Source organism: Molossus molossus, unplaced genomic scaffold (genome assembly GCF_014108415.1).
Source record: "Molossus molossus isolate mMolMol1 unplaced genomic scaffold, mMolMol1.p scaffold_m16_p_20, whole genome shotgun sequence".
Taxonomy (NCBI): Eukaryota; Metazoa; Chordata; class Mammalia; order Chiroptera; family Molossidae; genus Molossus; species Molossus molossus.
Window position 1 is genome coordinate 35,910,673 of NW_023425356.1, and position 24,065 is coordinate 35,934,737.

The 24,065-nt window shown below is 45.1% G+C and overlaps 1 protein-coding gene and 1 non-coding gene across 2 annotated transcripts in view; one reads left to right on the forward strand and one right to left on the reverse strand.

Annotated features, from left to right (window-relative positions):
* HHAT (hedgehog acyltransferase) overlaps positions 1-24,065 on the forward strand; it is a 101,803-nt gene that overhangs the window by 14,744 nt on the left and 62,994 nt on the right. Inside the window, exon 3 of the mRNA XM_036273305.1 lies at positions 4,861-4,928. Coding sequence (XP_036129198.1) covers positions 4,861-4,928 — 68 coding nt within the window. The remainder of the gene's footprint in view (positions 1-4,860; positions 4,929-24,065) is intronic.
* On the reverse strand, positions 10,355-10,470 carry LOC118638086. Its single transcript, XR_004961044.1, has one exon. It is a non-coding gene; the product is annotated as a U5 spliceosomal RNA (small nuclear RNA).

The window sequence follows — 24,065 nt, forward strand, 5'->3', positions numbered from 1 at the left end:
CCCTGTTAGGGAGGTTTGTGTCCTTTATTGCCTTGTACAGTGATACCTCGGTTCTCGAACGCCTCGGTTTTCGACCAAATCGGTATTCAACCAGGAGATTCGAGAAACTTTTGTCTCGGAATCCGAACAAATATTTGGAACTCGAACTTCCGAGATGAGCCGAGTTGAGCCGAATGGCGTTCATTCGGCCCAGCGCGCCTTGCTTGCGTCATCAGTGTGAGTGCAGAGAGAGAGTCACGCTTTGTGGAGAGAGTCACGCTTTCCTATTGGGTTTCATTGCTTCGGTTCTCGAACAATTCGGTTCTCGACCGTCCTCCTGGAACGAATTATGTTCGAGAACCGAGGTATCACTGTATTCTATTTACATATATGGTTTACTTTTACTGGGGGGATTCTTAAATCACTTTTTCACTCCCTGAGTGACAGTTGGGAGCCAGGAGGAGAGAAGGAGCCCCCACACCTCGATAATACGGTGGGAAAACGAGCACCTTATCATCCTCTTCTATATGATATTTTATAGGAATGTTGGAGAGTTGCTTACCATTCAATTATCTCATCGTTTGAAGCCCATTTTTCTGCTCCCTTTCTCTACCCTTACTACCACAGTTCTCTGTACCCACAGGCTTCCTAGAAAGATAAGAACTGTAGGAGCTGATTAGAAGTTTTCACATGCACAGAAGCAGCAGGATGCCTTCAGCGTGATTGGGTGGCTACTCCCTGGCAGGGGCTGTATCCCTGGGGGGCAGGTGACAGTGTAATGTCCCCTCTCACTGATTACTGCCCTCCAATTACCCCTAACCACCCCAGAACTGATTTCCCATCAGTGTTGAGGGTGAAAGGGGTAGGTTAGTTAGAGCGTTTAAGTAAATGGTTTAACACTTGAGCCCATTGGGAGTGATTAAAATGCAAATTCTCTTACTCTGTAGGTCGAATGGGGTTTTGATGTACCCTTTTGTTGGGTGGGGTTGGAGAGAGAGACTCCGCATCGGATTCAGTAGTGAAGGCTCAGCAGCAGAACTGGTTCCATGTCTAAACTCAGACACTTTAGTGCAGCACTGAGCTTTGGGAAATGGAACCAGGTCACCTAGAGGCGGCCTGTGCTCAGGCGGAGAAGGCGCCTCTCCATCCGCTGCGTCCTGCAGGAGTTCCCCTGAACACTGGTCTCCCCGAGTGAGAGCGAGGGCTCCCTACCAGAGGTGTGAGCGAAGTTCTGAGGGCTCCTGGGGTAGGAGCTCCTGCCCCGCGTCTCAGCCTCCATTCTCCGGTGTCAGCTGAATTCTGGAGCAAGGCGTTTTCCTGACTGAAGACACTGATTTCCGAAGGGGTTGTGAATGGAGTTAGGTTGTAATTTAACATGTATGTTATAGAGAATTTGTTTGTGTCAAGAAATCAGATGAGAGTGATTTGTAGAAATTCCCCCAAATGTGAGGGGGGTTGGGTCTAGAGCTGGGCTGTGCATCACTGGTCGTTTGACGCGAGGCTGGAGAGCACTTGAAATGTGGCCACTTCGCCTTGAGATGTGCTGTCAGGATGACATGCTTGCTGGATTTCGAAGAATCAATTTGGGAGAAAAAGGAATGTAAAGTAACTCATCCACAATTGTTTAATATTGATTCCATGTTTGAATACTGTGTAGGGTATGTTGAGATAAATAAAATACACTATAATTAATTTCCCTTTGTAAGAACTTTGGGAAAAGTGGCTACTAGAAACTGTGGGTGAAATGGGGCCCTGTGGTAGGCAACCTGAGCTCAGGGGAGGCCTGCGTGGCGGCCTTGCAAACTCAGAGACCTAAGGTGACCACAAAGGATGGTCTGAAATTAAAACTTTCAAACTAAAAGCAATTTATGGCAGGTAGTCATGTCCTAAGCTGCTATGTCCCTTTGCTCAGGTCAATCTTGACCTTAACTGAGCCCATCTATTGTCTTTCTGCATCTATGATAACATACCTTCGGAATGTCAGGGTAACTCCCCCGTTTGCAGACCCCTCAGGATGCAACCAATGCACCTGGGCAGAGACCACCAATCTGCTCATTGTTATTGTTATTTTGTTAACCGTTGACTGTTAACTATCCTATACCCACCCATGTAACAGATGTATGTGTCTATCATTTTACTTTTTTTTCTTTATTAATTTTAGAGAGAGAAGGGAGAGGGAGAGAAAGATGAAAACATCCATGAGAGAGAACATCGACTGGCTGCCTCCAGCACACCCCCCACTAGGGATTTGGCCCACAACCTGGGCATGTGCCCTGACTGGGAATCAAACTGGTGACTTCTTGGCGCATGGGTTGATGCTCAACCACTGAGCCACACCAGCCGGGTTCTATCATTTTACTTTCCACCCAATCCAGAGGTTTCCCTGCTTTGCTTTATCCACCTCCCTAATCTATCACCAATGGATTTCATGTAACCCACTGTCTCCTCACTCTTGACTACAATGTATAAGATAAGGTGCAAAACTGCCATTCTATGGAGCATCCTCTCAATCTGTTGAGATTTTGCTTCCCAGCGATTGTCTACAGTTTGGCTCAAATAAACTCACAAAAATTATAGGTTTGAATGTTTCTTACGTTGACAGAACTTTAAAATCATAAATGTGTGTGTGTGTGAGAGAGAGAGAGATTATTTCAGTTGGACGGTGCCCCCGCTGGACAAGGTATGGTTGTAATTCTGTCTGCACAGGACTCCTTTTTCCCACTAGAGGGAGGTGTGCTCCAGCTTCAGGAAGTCTGGTGCTTAGCGTGTCAACTTCCAAGATTTTGAATGTACTCCTTTTAAAATGGAGGAAAAAATAACTAAAGTTTCTGCTTGTTTCTCTTTTAAAAAAAAATATTTTAATTTTTATTGATTTTTTTTTTTTTTTTTTAGAGAGAGGAGAAGAAGGAGAGAGAGAGAGAGAGAGAGAAACATCCATGAGAGAGAGAAACATCCATCGGCTGCCTCCTGCCTGCCCTCCACCAGGGATCAAGCCTGCAACCCGGGCATGTGTCCTGACTGGGAATCGAGCCAGTGACCTCTTGGCGCATCCGAGGACGCTCAACCAACTGAGCCACACAGGCGGGCTCTGCCTTGTTTCAATCCTTTATAATTCTGATGTATCAGGAGGTTGCTCTGTGTATGAATGTGAAGCTAAAACCGAAAAGGCAAGAAACAGGCAAGTTGTCCACCCAATTTGCATTAATGAATGAGGAGGCTCCTGTTACTTCTTTGTACACAAAGTCTGTGCACAACACAGCATGTACACAACCACACCCCTCCAGCCCACCCCCTGGACCACGTGGAGTGCCCTGTGTGTGGCAGAGCTGTGCCCTGCAGTACCCTGGCACAGGGCTAGGTACCTCTCCCTTTTCTGTCGTTCCTGGGGCCGTGTTGCCTTTGGTTTGAGTTGAAGCTGCTGTCTGCATCTAGTGTGTGGGAATCTGTCCCGTGGTTCTACTCTAGACCAGCATCATTTCATAAGTACGTTTTAGTAACACTCTCTTCTGGTTTTCCTCTGATCTCTTTGGGTAGCTGCTTTTGGTCTTCTGTGGTTTTTGTACTTTTCTTGGTCCATAAGCTGTGGTTCCCTTGTTCTTGTCCATGCACTCTGTGCCTTTCTGGGTGATGCCAGCCCTTCTGGAGGCTTCATCACGACCCTTTTATTGAGGACTCCTGAGTCTTTATTGTCAACTTAGGGAACTCCTGAGCACCATCTATGTAAATCATATAGACACCCCAAAATCAACCTCTGTAGCTTCCTATTACTGTATCTTGGCTCTTATCGGCACTATTGTAATTTTTTATTATGTGTTTGTCAGTCTGACCTAGTGTACAGTAAGGCCCAGGAGGGCAAAGACATGCACTGTTGTCCTGTTTCATTCCTGGTGTCTCACACCATGCCTGGTTATTGTGCAGCCTCAAAAAATATTTGAATGGCCCAGGCCAGTTTGGCTCAGCGGTTAGAGCTTTGGCCCACAGGCCAGAGAGTCCTGGGTTTGGTGTCCACTAAGGGCACGTACTTCAGTTGCAGTTTGTACCCTGCCCCAGTTGGGGTCGCATGGGTGGCGACCACTAGATGTGTCTCTCTCACATCGATGTTTCTCTCTCTTCCTCTCTCCCTCCCACTCTATCTCAGGATGAATGCAAAAATGTCCTTGGGTGAGGATTAAAAAATAAAGTAAAAACTATTTGAATGAGGATTTTATTATATCTTTTGTTTTAAACCAATTGTATTGTTTGCCTTATAAACATACTTATTACTATTATGATTCCATCTTATAATCTTGTTAGCAATATATCATATCATGAGGCTATAATCACCATCACTGTTTAAAAACCTTTTTGCCCTGGCGGGTGTGGCTCAGGTGGTTAGAGTGTTGTCCAGTGTACCCAATGATCACGGGTTCGATTCCCGATTAGGGCATATACCCAGGTTTTGGGGTTTGATCTCAGTTGGGGAGCATGTGAGAGACAACTGATTGATGTTTTTTTCCTCACATAGTTTCTCTCTCTCTCTCCCTTCCTCTCTCTCTAAAACCAACAAAAACAGATCCCCAGGATTGAAAAAAATATTTTACCACCTGTACAAGTGGGGATTTGCATTAATCCCTCCTGTGGGTCCCTGTGCTAGAGGCTTTCTCTCTGGATACTTCTCCTTTCCTGAGCCTTAGTACGAGGGGGCGGGGTTTCCAGCAGCCCCGCCCCGCATTAAGGAACTTCGCTCACAGAAACTGGAAGGAAGATCACCGCGTGATCACGGCGCTCAGTCCACAGGCAGCTTTTCCAGGACGGATTCCAGTTTCTTTTAGTGCCTCTGCTACTGAGCCCACCCGGTTCTATTTAGATTGGTGACTAACGGACACTGTTTTTTCTTGTCAGAACATGAAGAGCAGTTGGACCAAGAGTTTGACCTGGCGATGGGCACTTTGTTTGGAGGATTAAAGAAGGTACAAAGTGGATAAATGATAACCCTCGATTTTCAAGCCTGGTTTCAGTAGTTTGCATCACTTTGGGGTTGGCATTGACCCAGGTATAGTATTCATCAACAATGAATTATCTTTCCTGTTGTAAAAGGCACGCCCCGTGGTCTTTATCTTCCTGTCCCTGTTCTCTTTTGAAGACACCAGAAATCACATTATGTAACCTGATCACTTGATATAAATTTCACTCTTAAAGTTTAGGAACTTTCTTCCTGACCTAGCTGTATCCGAATTAAATGTGGCCCCAGACATCCCTAAACCAACTGTAGGAAATTCTTCCTTCCTGCCTCCCATTGCCCTGTCCACACTGCCGCAGAGCACGCTGGGAACCCCCTCCCCCTCTCCTCCTGGTTTTTTGGTGCCTGTGGACTCCTTTGTCTTCGGCTGCAGCTCATTGTGCCTGTTTAGGTAGCAGGCAGTGTGGCTGCTGTTCTGTCATGTACCCTGCGCCCTCTTAGATGCGACAGCACATCTGTTCATTAGAGGATGTCATGGGGAGGTACCAGAGCCTCCTCTTCCAGATGTGAGATGCTAGGCTCCTTTTTCCCTCCCAGCAGAACCCCTTGAAGCTGGGGCTCTTCTCATTCTCCCCTTCAGTTGTCCAGGACCCCCATTTCGGTAATGACTTGGATCGCAGGAGTCCAGGCTCCGGCTTGTGGTTCAGGGTTCCGGTCTAGGCTAGTTGTAGCTGTGTATTTGTTTTTTCTAAGCATTTTGATATATTTTTAAAAATGTTATCACAACCTTGCCTTTTACTGTTTTCCCTCTAAGGGTCTAGTATGCTGGATATTTGTACGTTCAGTCAGCTTTTCTGGGCTTGCTTGGGCCATAAGATAATGCTCGCATTGCAAGTTCTGAATACCCAGCTCACCAATGAACCAGTTTGCATTTGCAAACTGTACATGGCCTGTCCCGATAAGTTTCTATTTTGAGAGTTGCCCATCTTGCTTAGAATTGTAGCGAATTTATCTCAATTTGTATCTGTTTCCAAGGGTGACCTGTCCCTTCTTTCCCACTCTGGCTCTGTCATTGCAGCACACAGAAGGCCCATGTTTGTCTGGGATGGGACAAGTTCCTGGCTTTTGTTCTTCTACCCACCAAATATTTTCATGAAACTTTGGATACAAATTGGATTTTCACTCGCTGGTCATTTGTGTTTTTATTTAAATAAGCCCTTCTTAGGGGTATTAGTAGGACTTGTAAGGTAGGTGGTATTGTGTGCATTTCAGAGATGAGAAAATTTGGCAAGCTTGATGTCGTAGTGGAATTTGAGATGTCAGAGTGGAATTTATGAGTGTCTGGGATCAACTGTTTAGAAATATACCACCATTGGATCTCTTCCGACAGACAGAAAAAAATGGTGATTTGTTTTGTTTTCTTTTAGAGTCACAGTTCAGGCATTTCAGAGAATACAGAATTGTTTGCCAGAGGCAAAAACAGGCCGAGCTTTTTGGCTGAACAGAGGCACTTGTGAGGGTGTACGAGAAGCTGAACAGGGTCAGGCCCCAGCATGTTTCGGAGCCACCAGAGATGTCATTGTCAAGGACAGGCTCAGCCTGCTGTGTTCTGCTACTTCTAGACAAAGGGGACTTTGTTTTCACCGACTTCCCAGCTTCTGTTATCCAGCGAGGTCCGGCTGCTGGATCCCTGCCAATGCTCTAGAGTCCTGGGAGGTGAAATCCTCTAAGTATTCTCCATGACACTCCCCATAACAGGGTGCAGCTCAGGGCGTGGCAGTGTTGAAGCCAGCTTGCCCTTGTCAAAAAAGGCACAAAACTCAGATGGACACCCTCGGAGCTCCAGAGACTCAGTCTTTGCCATCCTGAAAAATCTGTGTGTTTCTCCCTCCCTCTGTCTGTCTGTCTATCCATCTATCTGGTGCTACGGAGCACCCTTTGATGCCCTCATCTTTCTGTGTGTCATTATCTTGCAAGCGGGGTGGGCAGTTGGGAGTCCTAGGATTTAGAGGGGAAATGATGAGTCCTGGTGGGTGGCCCACATATGACGGGCATTATCCTGTGTCCCTGGTGAAGGTCACTGCTGTCTGCTGAAAGTCTTATTTGGACTAAACTAGAGGTCTGAGAGGCCCTGGACACTCCTCACTGAATATTTCCTTTCTTGGGGGTTAGGGGAGGTGGCAAGTAAACACTGCCACCAGATTGGTCCAAATTGTAATTAAAAGAAGGTAAATGGCATGAGTAGAAACCAGGAAGTTCAGAAGAAAGCTTTTATGTTCTCTGATCACCGCATCCCTTGCAGGTTGGGCTACAGCAGGGTTGCTAAACCTCAGCACTGCTGACATTTGAGACCAAATGATGATTGCGGGGGAGCCGTCCTATGCAATGTGGAGCGGTTAGCCACCTCGTTGGACCCTTCCCATGAGAGGCCAGTGGCACCTGCTGCCCCAAGTCATGACAGTCAAAAATGGTGTGTGCTGGGAGCCTGTGTGTGGCTGGGGATGCGCTCAGCCCAGCGCCTTTCTAGGTCTGGCCGTCACCTGCCTTGGTGTTTGGTGGACCCCGTATCGTTTTCCTTGCTCATGTTCTTGCTATTGGTCCCAAGGGGGTAAAAGAAACTTTTTTTTTTTTTTTAGTGTCCAGGTCCTTTGTTTCATATAGTAAACTTGTTTCTAGGCAGGATCTGAATCAAATAGATGTACATGAAACTCTGTGTCAGCTTGTATTGTCATGAATTGCTTCCCTTTTGTTGTTATTTCTGAGTCAAGCTAGTGGGTTGGCATCATGGAAGGAGCCTAGGTTTGGAATCGGATGGATTTGAGTTCAAAATGCAGTTTGCTCCATTTGGGAAAATTATTTCCCTTAGTTTATTTTCTGAGCCTTAGTTTTACTTTCTGGACTACGGGCCCGGGAGGTTGGGGGAAGGGATGATGGATGCGGAACACCCAACATGCACATGCTCGGTCCAGATGGATGCCCAGTCCATGCTGTTGTGGTTGTCGTTACTTTGTTTCCTTCCATGGATGATGACTTCCTTGTTTTAGAGGGTGCGTCAACACCCAGAGGCACTGGGAGACACTGGGGACAGCTGGGTGGAGAGAAGAACACGCATGAGGACCTGGGTTTGAGAGGGAGAGGAATTCAGCTTAGCTGGGAGGTTGAATGAGGGGAGGGGGACGACACGAGATAGACAGAGGCCAGGTCACAGATGCCACTGGGTGCCGCGTGTGCAGTCTGGACTTTATCAGGAAGTTATTGAAGGAGCTCAGGCTGTTGCCCTTCCTTCTGTGGTCTCTTTCAGGAGCCTGTGGTTTACCTGCCTTGCCTGCTCCTCTTCCCCCTCAAGATTTGTTCGTCCCTGGAGTCAGTGCCTTGGAATGTATTTTTCATAATGTTGCTCCAGACCCGTCAGTGGTGCCCCATTCCTCATGGCCACAAAGGCTGGACTCTGTAGCTGACATCCAGGCCCCTCTGTCCACTGGCCCTACCTTGTTTCAGCAGCCTCAGCTCCTGATAGTCCCCCTGTGCTACTAAGTGACAGGATTGTCTGCCATTCCCTGGAAATGCCTTGACATTTCCTACCTGTGACTTTCCACAGACTGGCAGGCACTTCCTTCTGCTTAAGCAGCAGCCCACGTGGGACCTCCTGTGACCCCTCTCAGACCAAATTCTGTCACCCATGTAGACATTTATGAGGTGAAGTTCACTATGGTGTAAGGGCACGCGTCCTAACCCCGGCTCCTCCTCCTCTCCACGTTCATGTCTCCCATCTACGAGGTCCGCTCCCCGGACACTTCCCTGCACCTGTGTTATGTCAGTTACCTGTTCTGGAGGTAAGGGTCTCTCCTCTCTGCCTCCCCTGCCTGACACACAGTGGGCCTCCAGTAGTGTTTGTGGGGAGACTTATAGTGAAGGAACATTGGTCCCTAGACCACATTTGTTTTGTTTCACGTGTTGAACACTGCTCCTTTCATTGGTAAATTCTTTCTTTTTTAAAAAATTGAATTTAGTGGGGTAACATTGGTTACTAGCATTTTATAAATTTGAAAGAATATGTGCATCCCTATGTTCATAGCAGCATTATTTTCAATAGCCAAGATTTGAAAGCAGCCCAAGTGTCCATCTGTAGATGAGTGGATAAAACAGCTATGGTACATTTACACAATGGAATACTACTCGGCCAGGAAAAAAAAAGGAAATTTTACCTTTTGCAACAGCGTGGATGGACCTGGAAAACATTATGTTAAGTGAAATAAACCAGTCAGAGAAAGATAGGTACCCTATGATTTCACTCATATGTGGAATCAGTTGAACAAACTGAACTAACAAGCAACATAGAGACAGACGCATAGAGACAGGCTGACAACTATTGGGGGCAGGGGGGCTAAGTGGGGTGGAGAGATTGAGCAAAAAAGGGGGAAAAAAAGAAAACTCATGGACATAGACAACAGTGGTGATTGTAGGGGAGAGGGGGTTGGGTACAAGTGAAAGGGTATAGGGATAAGTGGTGATGGAAAAAATAAAATAAAGAAAAATTAAATTTATTGGGGTAACATTGGCTAATAACATTATAAGAATTTCAGGTGTACAACTTCATAATATATCTGTATATTCCATTGTATGCTCACCACCCAAAGTCTAGTCTCCTGTTACTGTATATTTGACCCCATTTACCCTCTTCGCCTTCCCCCTACTATGTATTTCGAACATTCCTCATGCTAGTAAACTTTCTGGTGCAGCCTTAGATACCAGTACTGAAATTGTTTGAATGGGAACCATGTCTAGGACTAGATTTCTGATTAGGACCCTTATAATGCTAACCCACTGCTTCTGGACTGTGGATTCCCCATCTGGGAACATTTAACATTAAGAGCTTTGCCTCGGAGGTGGAAGAGTTCATTTCCACAATGTATCCTATGTAAGCGATCTAACAGGTGGGACTCAAGAGAGGAGTAGGGATTATTCCAAGACTAGAGAAGGTTGAACAGTGGGACTTGGAGGTGAAATTTGGAGAGACATGAAACACTTCCCTCTTACCTTCCCTAAGAGTGGTGCCTATCAGCATTCTTCACAAAGATAGTCCCTTTTAAAATCATGACATGACAGTTGGTAAATCTCCATTAGAAAGAAATTAGAAGCAACTGTAGGGTAAGAGTGAGGTCACAGGGCCCATGGGAGAAGATGTGAAGGGTGGTGTCTGGGTGGGGAACAGACTGAAGCCACTTTGAGAGTAATAGGAGCTGCTAAAGTGGGATAGTTGTCCATCATAACGTAACATCCAGGTTTCACGACAGCATAACCACATGTGTCCTCAACAATCCAGCTATTGCTCAAAAGTAACTCAAAACAACAGATACTCAGAATTTAATTATAATGACTTAGTAAGAAGTGAAAACTAAGTTCACAGAGTTTTCTTTTTCTTGTACCAACAATATCTGCCCTGCAAAAGCAAGGCAACAAAAAATTGAATATAAACTCAGAATTGTTCCTCTCCACGGAAATCTTTAGTAAAAGGCGAAAGATTTATACGATCTGAAGAGAAACCAGAGTGTGCAGTGAGTTCACCAAATTCCTTCCTCCAGTAGCTGCAATTCCTGTTTCACTGATGGTGACCCTTTAGTCCTAACAGGTACTTCCTACCTAAAGTTTACACAAGGAATTTTGTCAGTAAGTCTCGTGTAGTTAAAAATTTGAAGTTAAAAAATGTCTTTTAACACATGAAAGAATTGTGCTCCGTGCAGGGTATTATGGGTATGCAAATGAAGTCTGAGTCATCACCCTTGAGATTCTACAAACACCTTCATAGTTACTGGGTGTCTCTGGAGTCACCATTAGGGGGCTAAGCAGAGGTCAGGCTCGCTGGGCTCTAAACCTTATTCATGTTCAACCGAAGAAACTCTGGTTTTATCTCTTTTTTATGTTGGGGTCTGGGTTTGGTCCCTCTCCTTCCTTCTCCCTAACCGCCCACACAATTAAGATGCAGAACCAGAGAGAATTCCCTCATTGCTTCTTGCCAGTCATACCCACCCTCCCCTCCTCAAACCTAGCCCGTGGAAGCCTCTGCTTTGTTTTCCGTCTCATAACTTGGTCATTTTGAGAATGTAACAGAAATGGGATCACAGAGTATGTGACCTTTTGAGACTGCCCCGCCCCCCTTAGATAACGCCCTTGAGATCCATCCACGTTGTATCAGTTCACTCCTTTTCACCGTTACTAACCCATGATGTGGGTGGACCACAACTGACCGGTCCACCACCCGTTAAAGGACATTTCGGTTGTTTCCAATTTGGGACCATTATGAATAAATCTCGTGAATGTTTATGTGCAGGTTTTTGTATGGATGTAAATTTTAATTTCTCAGGGATCATTGCCCAGGAATCTGCTGGATTATATAATAAGTATATGTTTATTTATATAAACAACTGCCAAACTGTTTTCTAGAGTAGCTCTACCATTTTATATTCCCACCCGCAATTTTGAGATACTGATTTTCTGCATACCTGCTAGAATCTGGTATTACCGCCATTTGAAATGGTAGCTGTTCTGATTGGTGTGCAATATCTCATCATGGTTTAATTTGCATCTCCCTAAGGGTGATGTGGACATCTTTTCATGTGCTTTTCTGTCATCCGTGCATCCTCTTTGGTGAAATTCCGTTCATGTCTTTTGCTCATTTTCTACTTGGATTATTTGTGTTGTTTTTTGTTTTGTTTTGTTTACTGTTGAGGTTAGAGGGTTTTTAAAATTTAGTCCAGATACCAGTCCTTTACCAGATCAGTGGTTTGCAAATATTTTTTTTCTTAGTGGCTTGACTTTTCATGCTCTTAGTAAGGTCTTAGGTTATGCTTTTGATGCCATGTCTAAGAACTCTTGACCTAGTTGTATACCCAAAGATTTTCTTTTTTCCCCCAAAAGTTTGAGTTTTGCATTTTACATTTAAACCTATGATCTATTTTGAGTTAATTTTTGTTTTAATTTAGGTAGAGTTTTCTTTAAAAAAAATTTTTTCCCCTTTATTGATTTTAGAGAAAGAAATGAGAGGGAGAGAGAGACAAAAACATAGATGAGAGAAAACATCGGCTGGCTGCCCCCTGCATGCTCCCCACTGGGGATCAGGTTCACAACCCGGGCATGTGTCCTGACCAGGAATCGAACCAGTGACCTCTTGGTGCATGGGTCGATGCTCAACCAGAGACACACCTGCCGGACTAGGTTGAAGTGTCTTTATTTTATTATGTGCTTATATGGATAGCCACTTGCTATAGTACCTTTTGTTGAAAACACTATTCTTTTTCCATTGAATTGTTTTTGCACCTTTGTTGAAAATCAACTGGCCAGACTTTTGTGGCCCCATTTCTGGGTTCTTGTTGCTTTCTTTTGATTTATGTTTATAGAGTTTATCCTTTTCCATCCCTTTACTCTCAACCTACCTGTATTGTTGTATTTGAAGTGATAAATACAGCATGGAGTTGGATCATTTTATTTATTTGTTAATCACCTGAGGATATTTTTTCCATTGATTTTTAGAAAGAGTAGAAGGGAGGGCAGGAGGGAAGAGGGGTAGAGAGATAAACACCAATGTGAGAGAGACACACTGATCAGTTGCCTCCTGCATTCGCCATGACCAGGACCAGCATTGAACCTGCAAACCAGGTACATGCCCTTGATCGGCAATTGAACCCACGACCCTTTGGTGCATGAGCTGACACTCCAACCACTGAGCCACACCAGCCAGGGCAGATAATTTCTTAAAAATCTATTCTGCCAATCTGTCTTTTTATTTGTATATTTAAATTGATTGGGGTTCATTTGACTTCTTGAATATGTAGGTTTATGCCTTTTACCAAATTTGCAAAAATTTTAGCCATTATTTCTTTGAATATTTTTTCAGCCCCACATTTTTTCTCCTTTCCTTTTAAAATTTCAATGATATGAATGTTGGATCTTTTATAATTGTGCCACAGGTGTCTGAGGTTCTGTTTGTTTATGTTTTCAGCCTGTTTTTTCTGTTACTCAGTCTGACCTGTCTTCAGGTTCACTGTTTCTTTCCTGTGTCATCTACCTCTGCTACTAAGCCTATCCAGTGAGTTACTGCATTTCTTTGTTCTCATCGTCATTCCTTAGGTCCTGAGGTCCCTAGCCAGTCTGTATTCTTATTTCCATTGTTCAGAGACTTCTTATGTTTATCTTATAATTACATTTAGGGTTTTTAGCTGTCCTTAGGGAGAAATGTGTTTGTTATATCTTGCCTGGGGCAAGAAGACTCTGTGTTGAAGTCTTTTAAAGTTAGTTGCAGACATCACAGAAAAGACAAGTCATTTTAATAACAAGCAAATACGTTTCTGCAGAGAGATGGCTGAGGCAGTGCACTGTGGGGTAGTGGATGGTGGAGTCGTGGTGACCCTTGGTTCTTGCTCTTGTCTGTCTCTGTCCCCAGCCTTGGAGGCACCTGAGCTACCATGACCATCCTAAGAGATGCTCTGGGATGGGAGTGTGTAGAAAACCTACACCCTACTACTCCCGTGTTTCTCTTTCACTCTCACCCTATGACCACAGAACACTTCCGACACCCGTTGTGTGTGGGGCTTTCCTACACCACGCAATTCTGCGACACCTGGTTGTACTGCAGTTCAACTCAGTGCTGACACTCTGTGCCTGGAGATAGCGTCAGATCCCACAGGTTAAGGTCTCAGTCCCAAAAGACTGCTCCCACCCACCTCCTTTGGATGCCAACCACAAGTCCAGGTTGTCACCCATGACCCCTTCTGTAGGTTCAGTTAATTTGCTAGAGTGGCTCACAGGACTCAGGAAACAATTTTATTTACTGTTTAACAGTTTATTATAAAAGGGCTTGAGAAAGGACACAGGTGATCATCCAGAGGGAAGAGACACACAGGGCAAGGTATGTGGGAAGGGGTGCTGAGCCTCCATGCCCTCTCCAGGGGTGCCACTCTCCCAACACCCCACATGTTCACCAACTGGAACCTCTCTGAACCCTGTACTTTTGGGATTTTTATGCATACTTCTTCCAAGGCATGATTGATCATTAACTCCATTTTCAACCCCTCTCAGAAGAACGGAGGGCGGGACTGAAAATCCCGTTTCTAATCATGGCCTGGTCTTTCTGGTGAATAGCTCCGATCCAGGAGCCCACCCAGAGTCACCTCATTTCAACAAAAAACACTGTTATCACCCAGGAAATCCCAAGGGACTTGGGAACCTTGTGTCAGCAACCAGGGTCAAAGACCAGCTATTAGAACAAAAGGTCTCCCAGTGCTCCTACCACAGGAAACTGCAAGGGTTTTAGGAGTCTGTGTCATCGCGGGCAGAGACCAGCATATGCATTTTCTGTTATTTCACAGGGAGCGCCCTCTCGGAGAGCTCGGAGAACTGGCTGAGGGGCAGAGGGGCAGAGGGGCAGACCGAAATGTGTGGGAGAATTCCTCCACATTCTCTGCCCACTTCCCTGGTCTTCCACGCAGTGTGCAAAATTCAAGGAGGAAAATGGCACCTGGGATTAGGAAGAGTTGCCCTCTTCTCCCCTGGATGGAGGGCAGGAATATTAGGTTTTTCCCTTTTTCTCTCTTTCACCAGTCTTCTCTTTCTCAGTTGGCTTTCTGCTTGGAGACCTTCAGCATTTTGAGATTCCATCTGGAGTTCCAGGAGCTAGTTTGCCTACCAGAGATGCTACATATTAGCTAGTGTTTTTGAAGGTGTGAAGACTTCCTAGACAGGAAGCAGATTCTCTGAGTGTGAGGGCCATTTTAGGGACTGCGGCCCCTAAAGGGCTGGGAACCATTTTTTCTCCATGTCACTGTGACTGGCTTTGTCTTTTTGTATTCTGCAGAAGTGACACCGATGAGATGTCTGATTCATCAGCATGGTTTCTGGCTGGGGAATCTTACGAGGTTATGTAAGCTGCTGTCTAGTCATCCCATTCGATTACACATTTTTTGGGTCAGGATCCCTAGCTTATTGGCCAGCCTTATTAACCATTTACAACTCATTTCTCCACATCTGTACCTTACAGAAAATATGGTTAGTATTTTTCCAGTTGAGAATATGGGGAAAATAACAGTCTTTTGTGCCTTTGCCTTCATGCTAGAATTTAGTAGTTCTTTTAAAAATTGTGATTTATTCTTTGTTAGCTTTAGAAAGAAAGGGAGAAGTATGGACTAGGCAAAGCAGGGAGACAGAATCGCTACTTGTTTGATCAAATATAAGCATAAATCTGGCATAATCTGGAGTAGCGTCTGGGAAGGAAGTAGGTAGCGAGGTAGCCAGAGGAAGTTACTGAGTGTAGGTTGGCAGTTAGGTTGAAGAGATTCAAAGAACTTACCCACATCAGTGACGTTCTCTTGATTTAACTAAGCCCATGAGGGGTCTTCTCTTTCCTTCTTCTACAAAACACCTCCCTGTCCACATTACACCCTGGACTGATTTGCCTGACTTCGATCAGAAGGCCAATTAAGAGACTGGGCTGTACCTGGTAGACCAGCGCACTCTGAGCTAGTCCTGTTGATGGAATCCCTGCCTGTGAGCATCTTCTTCATCTGCACAGAATGGTGAAGACATTTAAGCAGAGACTTTGTGATTTACAGGAAAGAAAAAGTTTTGTTAATGAAAACGTTTTACCTTTGAGGAAATGTTGGCGGGGGGAAGAGTGTTGTCTCTGGAAATTGTGAGCAGTGAAATAATTTCACTCAAATTATTTTCAGAATAGCAAAACATCTATTGAAAGAAAAAAAAAAACCTCTTGCAATAATTGCTGCATGAAGCTTTAGGCTAAGTTCATCCAGAAAGCAGTGTGGCTCTGTGAGAATCCCTATAAATACATCCTTTTCCTTTTTCCTTTGGAGATTTATAGACCATTAAGGTGAACTTGCTACCTTGGAACGCACAGGGAACCATTTCTGAATTCAAATATCTTATAAAAGTTTTCTGAGAACCTTATAAAGATTCCAAGATTATTTTTGCCCAGTGTAATTGGAAATTACGGATGGTCTCAAAATAAATAATATGCACATAATGCTATTTAGGAAAAAGATAACACAAAAATGCCTAGTATTTCTTTTTTTGCAAAATTCTGGATACAAGGGTAAGGAAAACAGTAAACATATTCAGCTCTCCACTACTTTCTCTATCTGAGAAGAAAAGAGGTATGCTAATGAAAAATACTGACTGGTAGTAAGGCTAATCATTTTCTTTGGTTTTGAAATACATAAACAGATTCACTGGTGAATGTGTTGTAATGTAAACACTCGTTGCCTCCATTATCCAGTTCCAGAACATTTCCTGGACCGACCTAGCTGGTGTTTCCCTCCATTTAATTTTCCTGCATGGAATAGGCTTATTTCAGAATAGTTTTCCACAAAATGAATTATTTTCGTAATGCTTCTATTATAAAATTTGAGCTGGATTGCAATTAGAAGAAAAATTCCTTCCAAAGTATATAGATTCAAATACCCCTCCCCCCCAAGTATGTTGACCAAGTTTCCACTGAGCCAACAAAATCCTCTCCAGTCGCTTTAAACAGAAAGAAATTAGAGTGAGAATTTAAGGAGATCTCAGAGTAGTCAAAGGGACTGTAGGGACAAGCTCACTCATGATCTTCCCTGGTCAATTCCCGGGGTGGCCCTGCAAAACTGGGGCGGCTACACAGTTCCCGGCTTGAGAACGAGCCCAAACTGCGCACCGCCGGTACCTCCGCGCCGCCCGGACCGTGGAGTTTCCACCGGGCTGCAGGACAGCAACCAAAGGCCTCTGCCCCATTCTTTCAGAAGAGTCTCCCAGCACATGTTCACGTGTTTTCACCTTCAGAGCCTGCGCGTGCTCAACGGAAACAAGGTCCTCTGCAGCCCTGCTAGCTGCAGGGGCTTCTGGGAAATGTAGTTCTCTGCACCGCGGACTCTCCCTGGGCCAGTCCTTCTAGCAGGGCTGGAGGAGGGTTGATTGAGGCAGCTGGTGGTGTCTGCCATGCAGAGCAGACGTTTCATTTGGAGAAGGTTAAGATCGTTGTTTCCCCGTGGCATTTCAGATGTGGTTTGTCTGAAGGCTGATGTTTCCCTTTGTTAGCTATGGATTCACTCCTTTTGAGTCCGTGGTTTCTAGAACCTTTCTCCTTTCCTTTTTTTTTTTTTTTTAAACTGTGTTTGGAGGATCTTGAGTAGCTCAGCTCTCTCAGATTTTACCATGAGTACTTCTGTCTGTTTCAGGACATGCAGCTTGAAAGTCCCTGGTTTATGTTTCTGAGGCTATCAAAGTAAAATAGACTTTGTCCTTTGTTTATATAAGAACTTAACAGACATGTACATAGTACTTCGTAAGCGCCAGGCACTATTTCATGGATTCCCCATATTTTAATTTACTTAAATCTTCTAGTTAAATCATGAATAGGTCCCCTGTTTTATAACAGTACTCTGTTTTGTCCATCTCTTTACTCTGAGTAATTGATGAACCAGAGAGTAGGTCTTGAGTTAGTGAAGATAATCTGCAGAGCAGATCATTCAGAACAAACTGTTCCATGAGTTTGTTTTCTAACTGTGATCACAAAGGCATTTAAAGACAGGTGCCAGGTTCTCCACTATTTGGAGATCGTGCTTACGCTGGGTTCTTAAAAATGATTTGATCCATTGTATAAGCATTCAATGTATTCAAATAGCTTTTATTGAGCATCTAGTATATGCTGATTTCTTGGCAGATACTGTGCTGAATGTATGTGGAGTTCCTGTCAGAAAGGAGCTCACGGTTTAGTGGAGAGGCAGCTCGGTAACCTACAACTAAAGCACAATGTGGTAAGTTGCCATGAAGAAGGTAATCATAGTGCATTGTGGGAGCAGATGTAAGGACGTGAGTCCAGGCTGTAAACAGATGGATTAGGAAAGGGTTCCTGGGGGAGGGCTTGCCTGAGCTCAGACGTGAAAGGTAAGTCATCATTATAGTGATGTTTGAGGGACAGATTTCTCCAAGTAGAGCGAGCACAGGGTGGGAAGTTCTGGCTGTATAAACACAGTATGTTTGAGTGACTGTCAGAGAGGTCAGCACAGCTGTATTGTAGGACTGGTGTGGGTGGGCAGGGCCAGATATGAAGATCTGCATGAGTCTTCCTTAGACTGTTCCCCTGGAATGATAAGGGGGAAATGTGAAGAATATTAAGTGGGAGAGTAACACGATCAGGTGTGGTCTTAAAAATATTCCTTTGGTGCTATGGATAGGGGAGAGAATGGAGAAAACAAGCCTAAATGTGCAAATAATAGTTCCCTGGATGGACAGAAGGCAAGGAGGAAAAAGATGTGCAGTAACTCCAACTTTTCCCCGGATAACAAAGGCTAAGTGGTGGGCTACTGCTGAGATTCTTCGGCGTCCAAAAGATCTGCTTCTTCTGTAGCTGTGGACTTCAGGTCTGACAGCAGATTACCTAAGAATGCCATCCATCGGTGTGATAAAACAGTGCTCCTGACCTGCTCCCACTGGGAGAAAAATGGTGGGTCTAGGAGACATGGCAACCCCTTAGAACAAGGGGGGAGGGCAGCCATGGCCTGTGGACCCAGTTTGGCCCCCTACCTGGTTTTGTAAGTCAAGTTCTACTGGAACACAGCCGCACCCACTGGTTTGTGTTTTGTCTGTGACCGCTTTCGGGTATGCCGTCAGCGCTGAGTCGTTGCCACAGAGGCTGTGTGGCTCACAGAGCTGAAGCTATTTCCCATCGGGCCCTTTCTAACAGTTGGAAGACTGTGTAAGTGAGACTGTTTCGATAAAAACAAGCAGAATGGATTTGGAGGGATGAGTTCAATTTCTGATGCATTAACTTTTCTAACTTTAGACTTTGGGCTTCATGAATCGATTCCTTTAGCTTTCATGATTATATTTCATGCTAATTATAAAGGAGGACTGACCAGCCCAAGGTCACATAATGGTAGGGGGCAGAACTCGAACTCAAGCCTGGGTGTCCTGAGTGTGAGCACAGTCCCGTTTTTGCCAGACACAGCAGGCTTTGGGAACAAGGTCACTTTCCCGCATTGTGGTTGACACACACTCAGGGTAAAAACAGAATCATCTGGAAACAAGCAGGCCTTCCCCTAAGGACACCCATCATAATCGCTGTCCTCTGTGTTCTTGGTGTCCCTCGGGGAATATTAAAGCTCAATAATCTCCAAATTAGTGATGCTAATTCCCTCAGTTAACTGTGAGAGTCTTCACCCATTCTTTTCTGAAGTCCCCAGAGGAGTGTAGAAATAAATGTCAGATTTAATTCTGTTGAGTCAAAGGAAGTAGTTAAACATTTTAGTTAGGCTGTAGCTCTTCATGAACCCTGAGGGATTTAATTTTCAATTCTAAGGTCCTGAACCCTCCTCTGGTAGGTACTGAGCCACGATCGGCTGCACCAAGATGATAAAGTTCTTTAAGTTCCTGACCGTTTTTAAGGATGGTGATAAATTTCTGGTCAGAGAAGATTTCATCATAATTTAAACTTCAGAACATTAAAAATTTAACATTTAGTACACCCATGTTCATAGCGACATTGTTCACAACAGCCAAGAGGTGGATGGGACCAAAGCAACCCAAGTGTCCATCAGTAGATGAATGGGTAAGCAAATAGTGGTATATCCATACAATGGAATATTATTCAGCCACAAAAAGAAGAAAATTCTGCCCTGGCTGGTTTGGCTCAGTGGTACAGTGTCGCCCCGAGGACCAATGAGTTGTGGGTTCGATTCTGGCCAAGGGCACCTACCTCGGTTGTGGTTGGTCCCTGGCCCTGGTCGGGGTCGTGCGGGAGGCAACCTGTCGATGTGTCCCTCTCACGTCGATGTTTCTCTCTCTTTCTTTCCCTCCCTCCCACTCTATCTAAAGATAAATGGAAAAATATCCTCTGGTGAGGATTAAAAGAAGAAGAAAATTCTGACACATGCTGCATCATGCATGAACCTTGAGGAAACTAGCTCAGTGAAATAATCCAGTCATAAAAGGATGAATATTGAATGGTTTCCCTCATGTGAGGTACCTAGAATAGTGAGATCCATAGAGACAGGAAGTGGAATGGTGGTTGCCAGGAACTGGGATGAGGGGGTAGGGGGAGTGATTGTTTAATGACTACAGAGCTTCAATTTCATGAGATGGAAAGAGTTCTATAGATGGATGGTGGTGACGGTTGTATAACTGTAAATGTATTAATGCCACTGAACTTAACAGTAGTTAAGATGATAAAGTTTATGTATTTTTTAAAATATTTCTTTTTATTGATTTATTTTAGAGAGAGAAGACTAGAGAGGGAAAGAGAGAGAAACATTGATGTGAGAGCAACACATCGATCAGCTGCCTCCTGTACACCCCCTACCAGGGATTGAACACGAAACCCGGCATGTGCCCTGGCCGGGAATCGAACTGGCAACCTCTCGGTGCATGGGACAACGCCCACAGAATGGTAGTTGTTTCTTCCCGTCCTGGGGATTAGGGCAGGCTGGATGAGTAGGGAACTTTCTGGAACAAAGCAGGCTGACAGTGTGGGTGGGAACTTGGGGACCTGGATTGGTCACATGGTGGTGTGAGCAGAGAGATCAGCCCTCTCCTGAATGGTCATATGCAGTCAGGGCGGAGTTCCTGGGTGCAGGCGAGCAACACTCTTAGTATTTCTTTGCTTCAGCCTGGAAAGTAGCTGTTTCTTTCACCCTTTGAAAGGAGTCTTAGCCATTGTATGAGTTCAGACCTTTACGTTCCACACGGGTGACGCAGGTCCGGGAAGAGCCTCGATCCAGTTTGCACAGGTGCAGAGATGTGGCGAGGACTTGGGCCACCTGATGCCACTGCCCCGCCACCGAAAGGCTGCCTGAATGCTGGGCATTTGTGATACAGACTTGGGGTTAAGTCAGTCTTGCTCTCAGGAACTTACCATTTTTCCCTCCAGAGAGGAAATGCATGAATTAGCTGTAATAAATATGCTGTACTAAAATGCACGATAATAAATTGAGGTGTGGATGGCAGAGAAGGGGTGCAGTGAGGTCGACCTGGAAGGCTGGAGAAGGGTTCATGCTTGAGCTGACATCTTTGTGATGAAGGGGGCTGGAGACAGTTTGGTCAGATAGTGTGTGTGTGTGTGTGTGTGTGTGTGTGTGTGTGTGTGGCAGGGGAGTCCAGGCAGAGGGGTCGGCACAAATAGACACATCTTAGAAAAGGGCCTCCTCTTTGGTATCAGACGGGGCTGAGTTCTGCCCCCTACTAGTTCTCCTCTTTGGTATCAGACAGGGCTGAGTTCTGCCCCCTACTAGTTCTCCTCTTTGGTATCAGACAGGGCTGAGTTCTGCCCCCTACTACCCTACTAGTTTTGGACAAATGATTTGCTCACTCTGACTTCCAATGAGCTCATCTGTAACAAGGAATTTAAACAAACAAACAAGCAGGACTTTAAGGTTTGTCTTGAGATTATCATTAGAAAGCACTTACCCAGAATGTCAGCCAGAGATTTGTGTGGAAGAAAAGGTCTCAGTTATGCTAATAGAGGGTGGGGCAAAAGGGGGTTTACAGTTGTTTGTATGGAAAAGAATACAATACTTAATAAATAATAATACAAGAATGAACTGTGTTTTGCGAACTCACAACTGTAAAGCTGTTTGGCCACCCTGTGCACGGGGTTGCATCACACCATTGCTGCTGCCCTGGCTTTGGCTTTGCAGTGGGTTTCCGAGGCCCTGACTGTGGGCTGTCGGTGTCTGTCGGTGCTGTGAGCTCAGGGGTGAGGATTTCCCAGAGTGCAGAACTCTGATCTCTGTGGGAAAAGAGGCCGTGAAAAACACCAGGTGAGGCCCTTTCCTTTGTTAAGAGCGGTGTTTCAGCCCAGCCGGTGTGGTTCAGTGGTTGAGTGTCGACCCATGCACTAAGAGGTCACCAGTTCGATTCCCTGTCAGAGCACATGCCCAGGTTGTGGGCCGAATCCCCAGTGGGGGGCATGCAGGAGGCAGCCAGTCCATGTTCTCTCCCATCACTGTTTCTATCTCTCCCTTCCTCTCTCTCTAAAAATCAATAAAGAAAAAAACAAAGAATGGTGTTCCACCAGGAAGAAGGAGTCGTTATTTAAGAGGCCCAGAACTTTCGCTTCCCTCAGAGTTCTCAAGATTGCCTGGTTGCAGATTGAAGGCCTCAGAATGAATAACCCTACTTTAAAAATTTTTTCAATCCAGTTAACTCTCGAATCGAAGTGCTCAGAGCTTTCCATGGTGAACAGGACGATGGCTCCCCCGTGTGTGAGTGTTAGGTGGTCAGCCCTAGGGTGTTCCTGCCTGGGAATGGCATGGGGGTAAGCCGTTAAAGACTCTGGGTTTAGGGACATTCAGCTGTGGGAGGCACAGTTCATGGTGTAGGTCTGTGCTGTCCGAAATGTGGTCCCCAGGCCAGCAGCAGTGGGAGCCTGGGAGCTTGATAGACATACAGAATCCGAGACCTCCCCCTGGACTTCCTGGGTCAGAGTCCGCATCTGAGCAAGATCTGGAGGTCATTTCGTATACGCTGAAGTTCAAGAAGCCTTGGGTGCGGATTACTTTCCCCTGGAGTTCCGTCTCCCCTTTCGCCAAGAGGAGCCTTCCTGGCTCGGTCTGGCTAGAATGTATCTTTGTTTCTATCTGACTCCTTTACAGGACCGAAGAAGAGGTTTCTGATGGGCTGGGGTCTGCAGGTTCATGAAAGGAGATGAGGAGGGAGCGGCCCGTGAAGAAGCTGTTCTCCATCGGAGACGTTGACACTTGCCGTGAAATGTGTGACCGAGCTTGGAGGCTAGAAAGCTTTTGCTTACAGAGGCAGCTAGTGAACCTTTTTCTTACCTGAATCATTCACCATGAGTGTTTGGCTCAGTTCTACTCATTGGCTCGGCTCTTCTATCCGGTCATTTTCTTTTTCTTCTTTTTTTTTTTTTTTGCAGGAGGGAGAGAGAGGAAGAGAGAGATGGAGAGAAACATCGATGTGAAAGGGACACATCGAGTGGCTGCCACCCACATGACCCAACCAGGGTCGGGGACAAATTGCAACCGAGGCACATGCCCTTAGCGGGAACCGAACCCGGGTCTCTCTGGACCGCAGGCCGACACTCTAACCGCTTAGCCAAACTGGCCAGGGCCGGTCATTTTCTTTAAGTAAATATTTTAAATGGAGAAGGATATACATAAGAGAAATATTTTTATTTTCTTTAAATGGATATTTTGTGAAAGAATTGATGATGCAAGTCTGCGATTTTTGTTGATGTGATTTTACCAGCGCAGAGTTTTCAGTAGTTCTTACTCTTCTGGTGGAACATAAATATTTTTTTGGTTTCTTACACTCTACGAGATATATCGTTTTTCCCCCTAAAAATTAAACTTGGGGCCTGGGGTCATGAATTCTAAATGTAATCCCGAGTTTTTCAAAACATTATTTATATTTAAAAAGCTAAAATGTTGGAATTTTTTTTTCTTTGAGGGGGAGTATTAAAAAATTTAATCTTGGCTTTTAGAGTCTTTTTACCTGTATTCCTGGAATTTTACTAGCAGGGACTCATCACATGACCTTTGACCTCATTTGCCCTTATTCAGTGAATTGGCTATCCATTGAGTTGGAACTTCGGAGATGTGGCAATGAGCTCTGGTCAGGGATCGACAGCCAGGGGAAAGGTCTGAATCTCTGCTCTGCTCCTGCCTGGCTGTGTAGCCTGGGCGAGTCCCGGGCCCTGATGGAACAGTCTCTAAGTGGAAGGACTTGGACCAGATCCACGATTTTCCTGGGGACTGGGCTCTGTGAGAAGGTTGTGTGTGTATACGTGTTTATGAAGATCTTTGGTGCAGGGAGTATGTGTTATTTGAGATTGCACAGTACTGTATTTTTTATTTGAAAAAAATCTATTTGTGGTTTTTTTCTTAAACAAGTGGCATAGTGTGAAGCACCATAGGATCTTGGCTGGTTAGCACAGGTGGGACACATGTGCACTAACAGTTAGTGTGGCAAGTTCCAATATCTGGTGAGTGCTGTGTGCTGGGTCTCACACACACACACACACGCACACGCACATGTACACAGACATACCTATATACATATATTCATTCTCGTTTAAACCTCACAAACCCCTAGAAGATCTGCTGTACCGTTGTCATATGAGCAGACAGAGCAGGAAGGTGGAGTATTTTGCTCA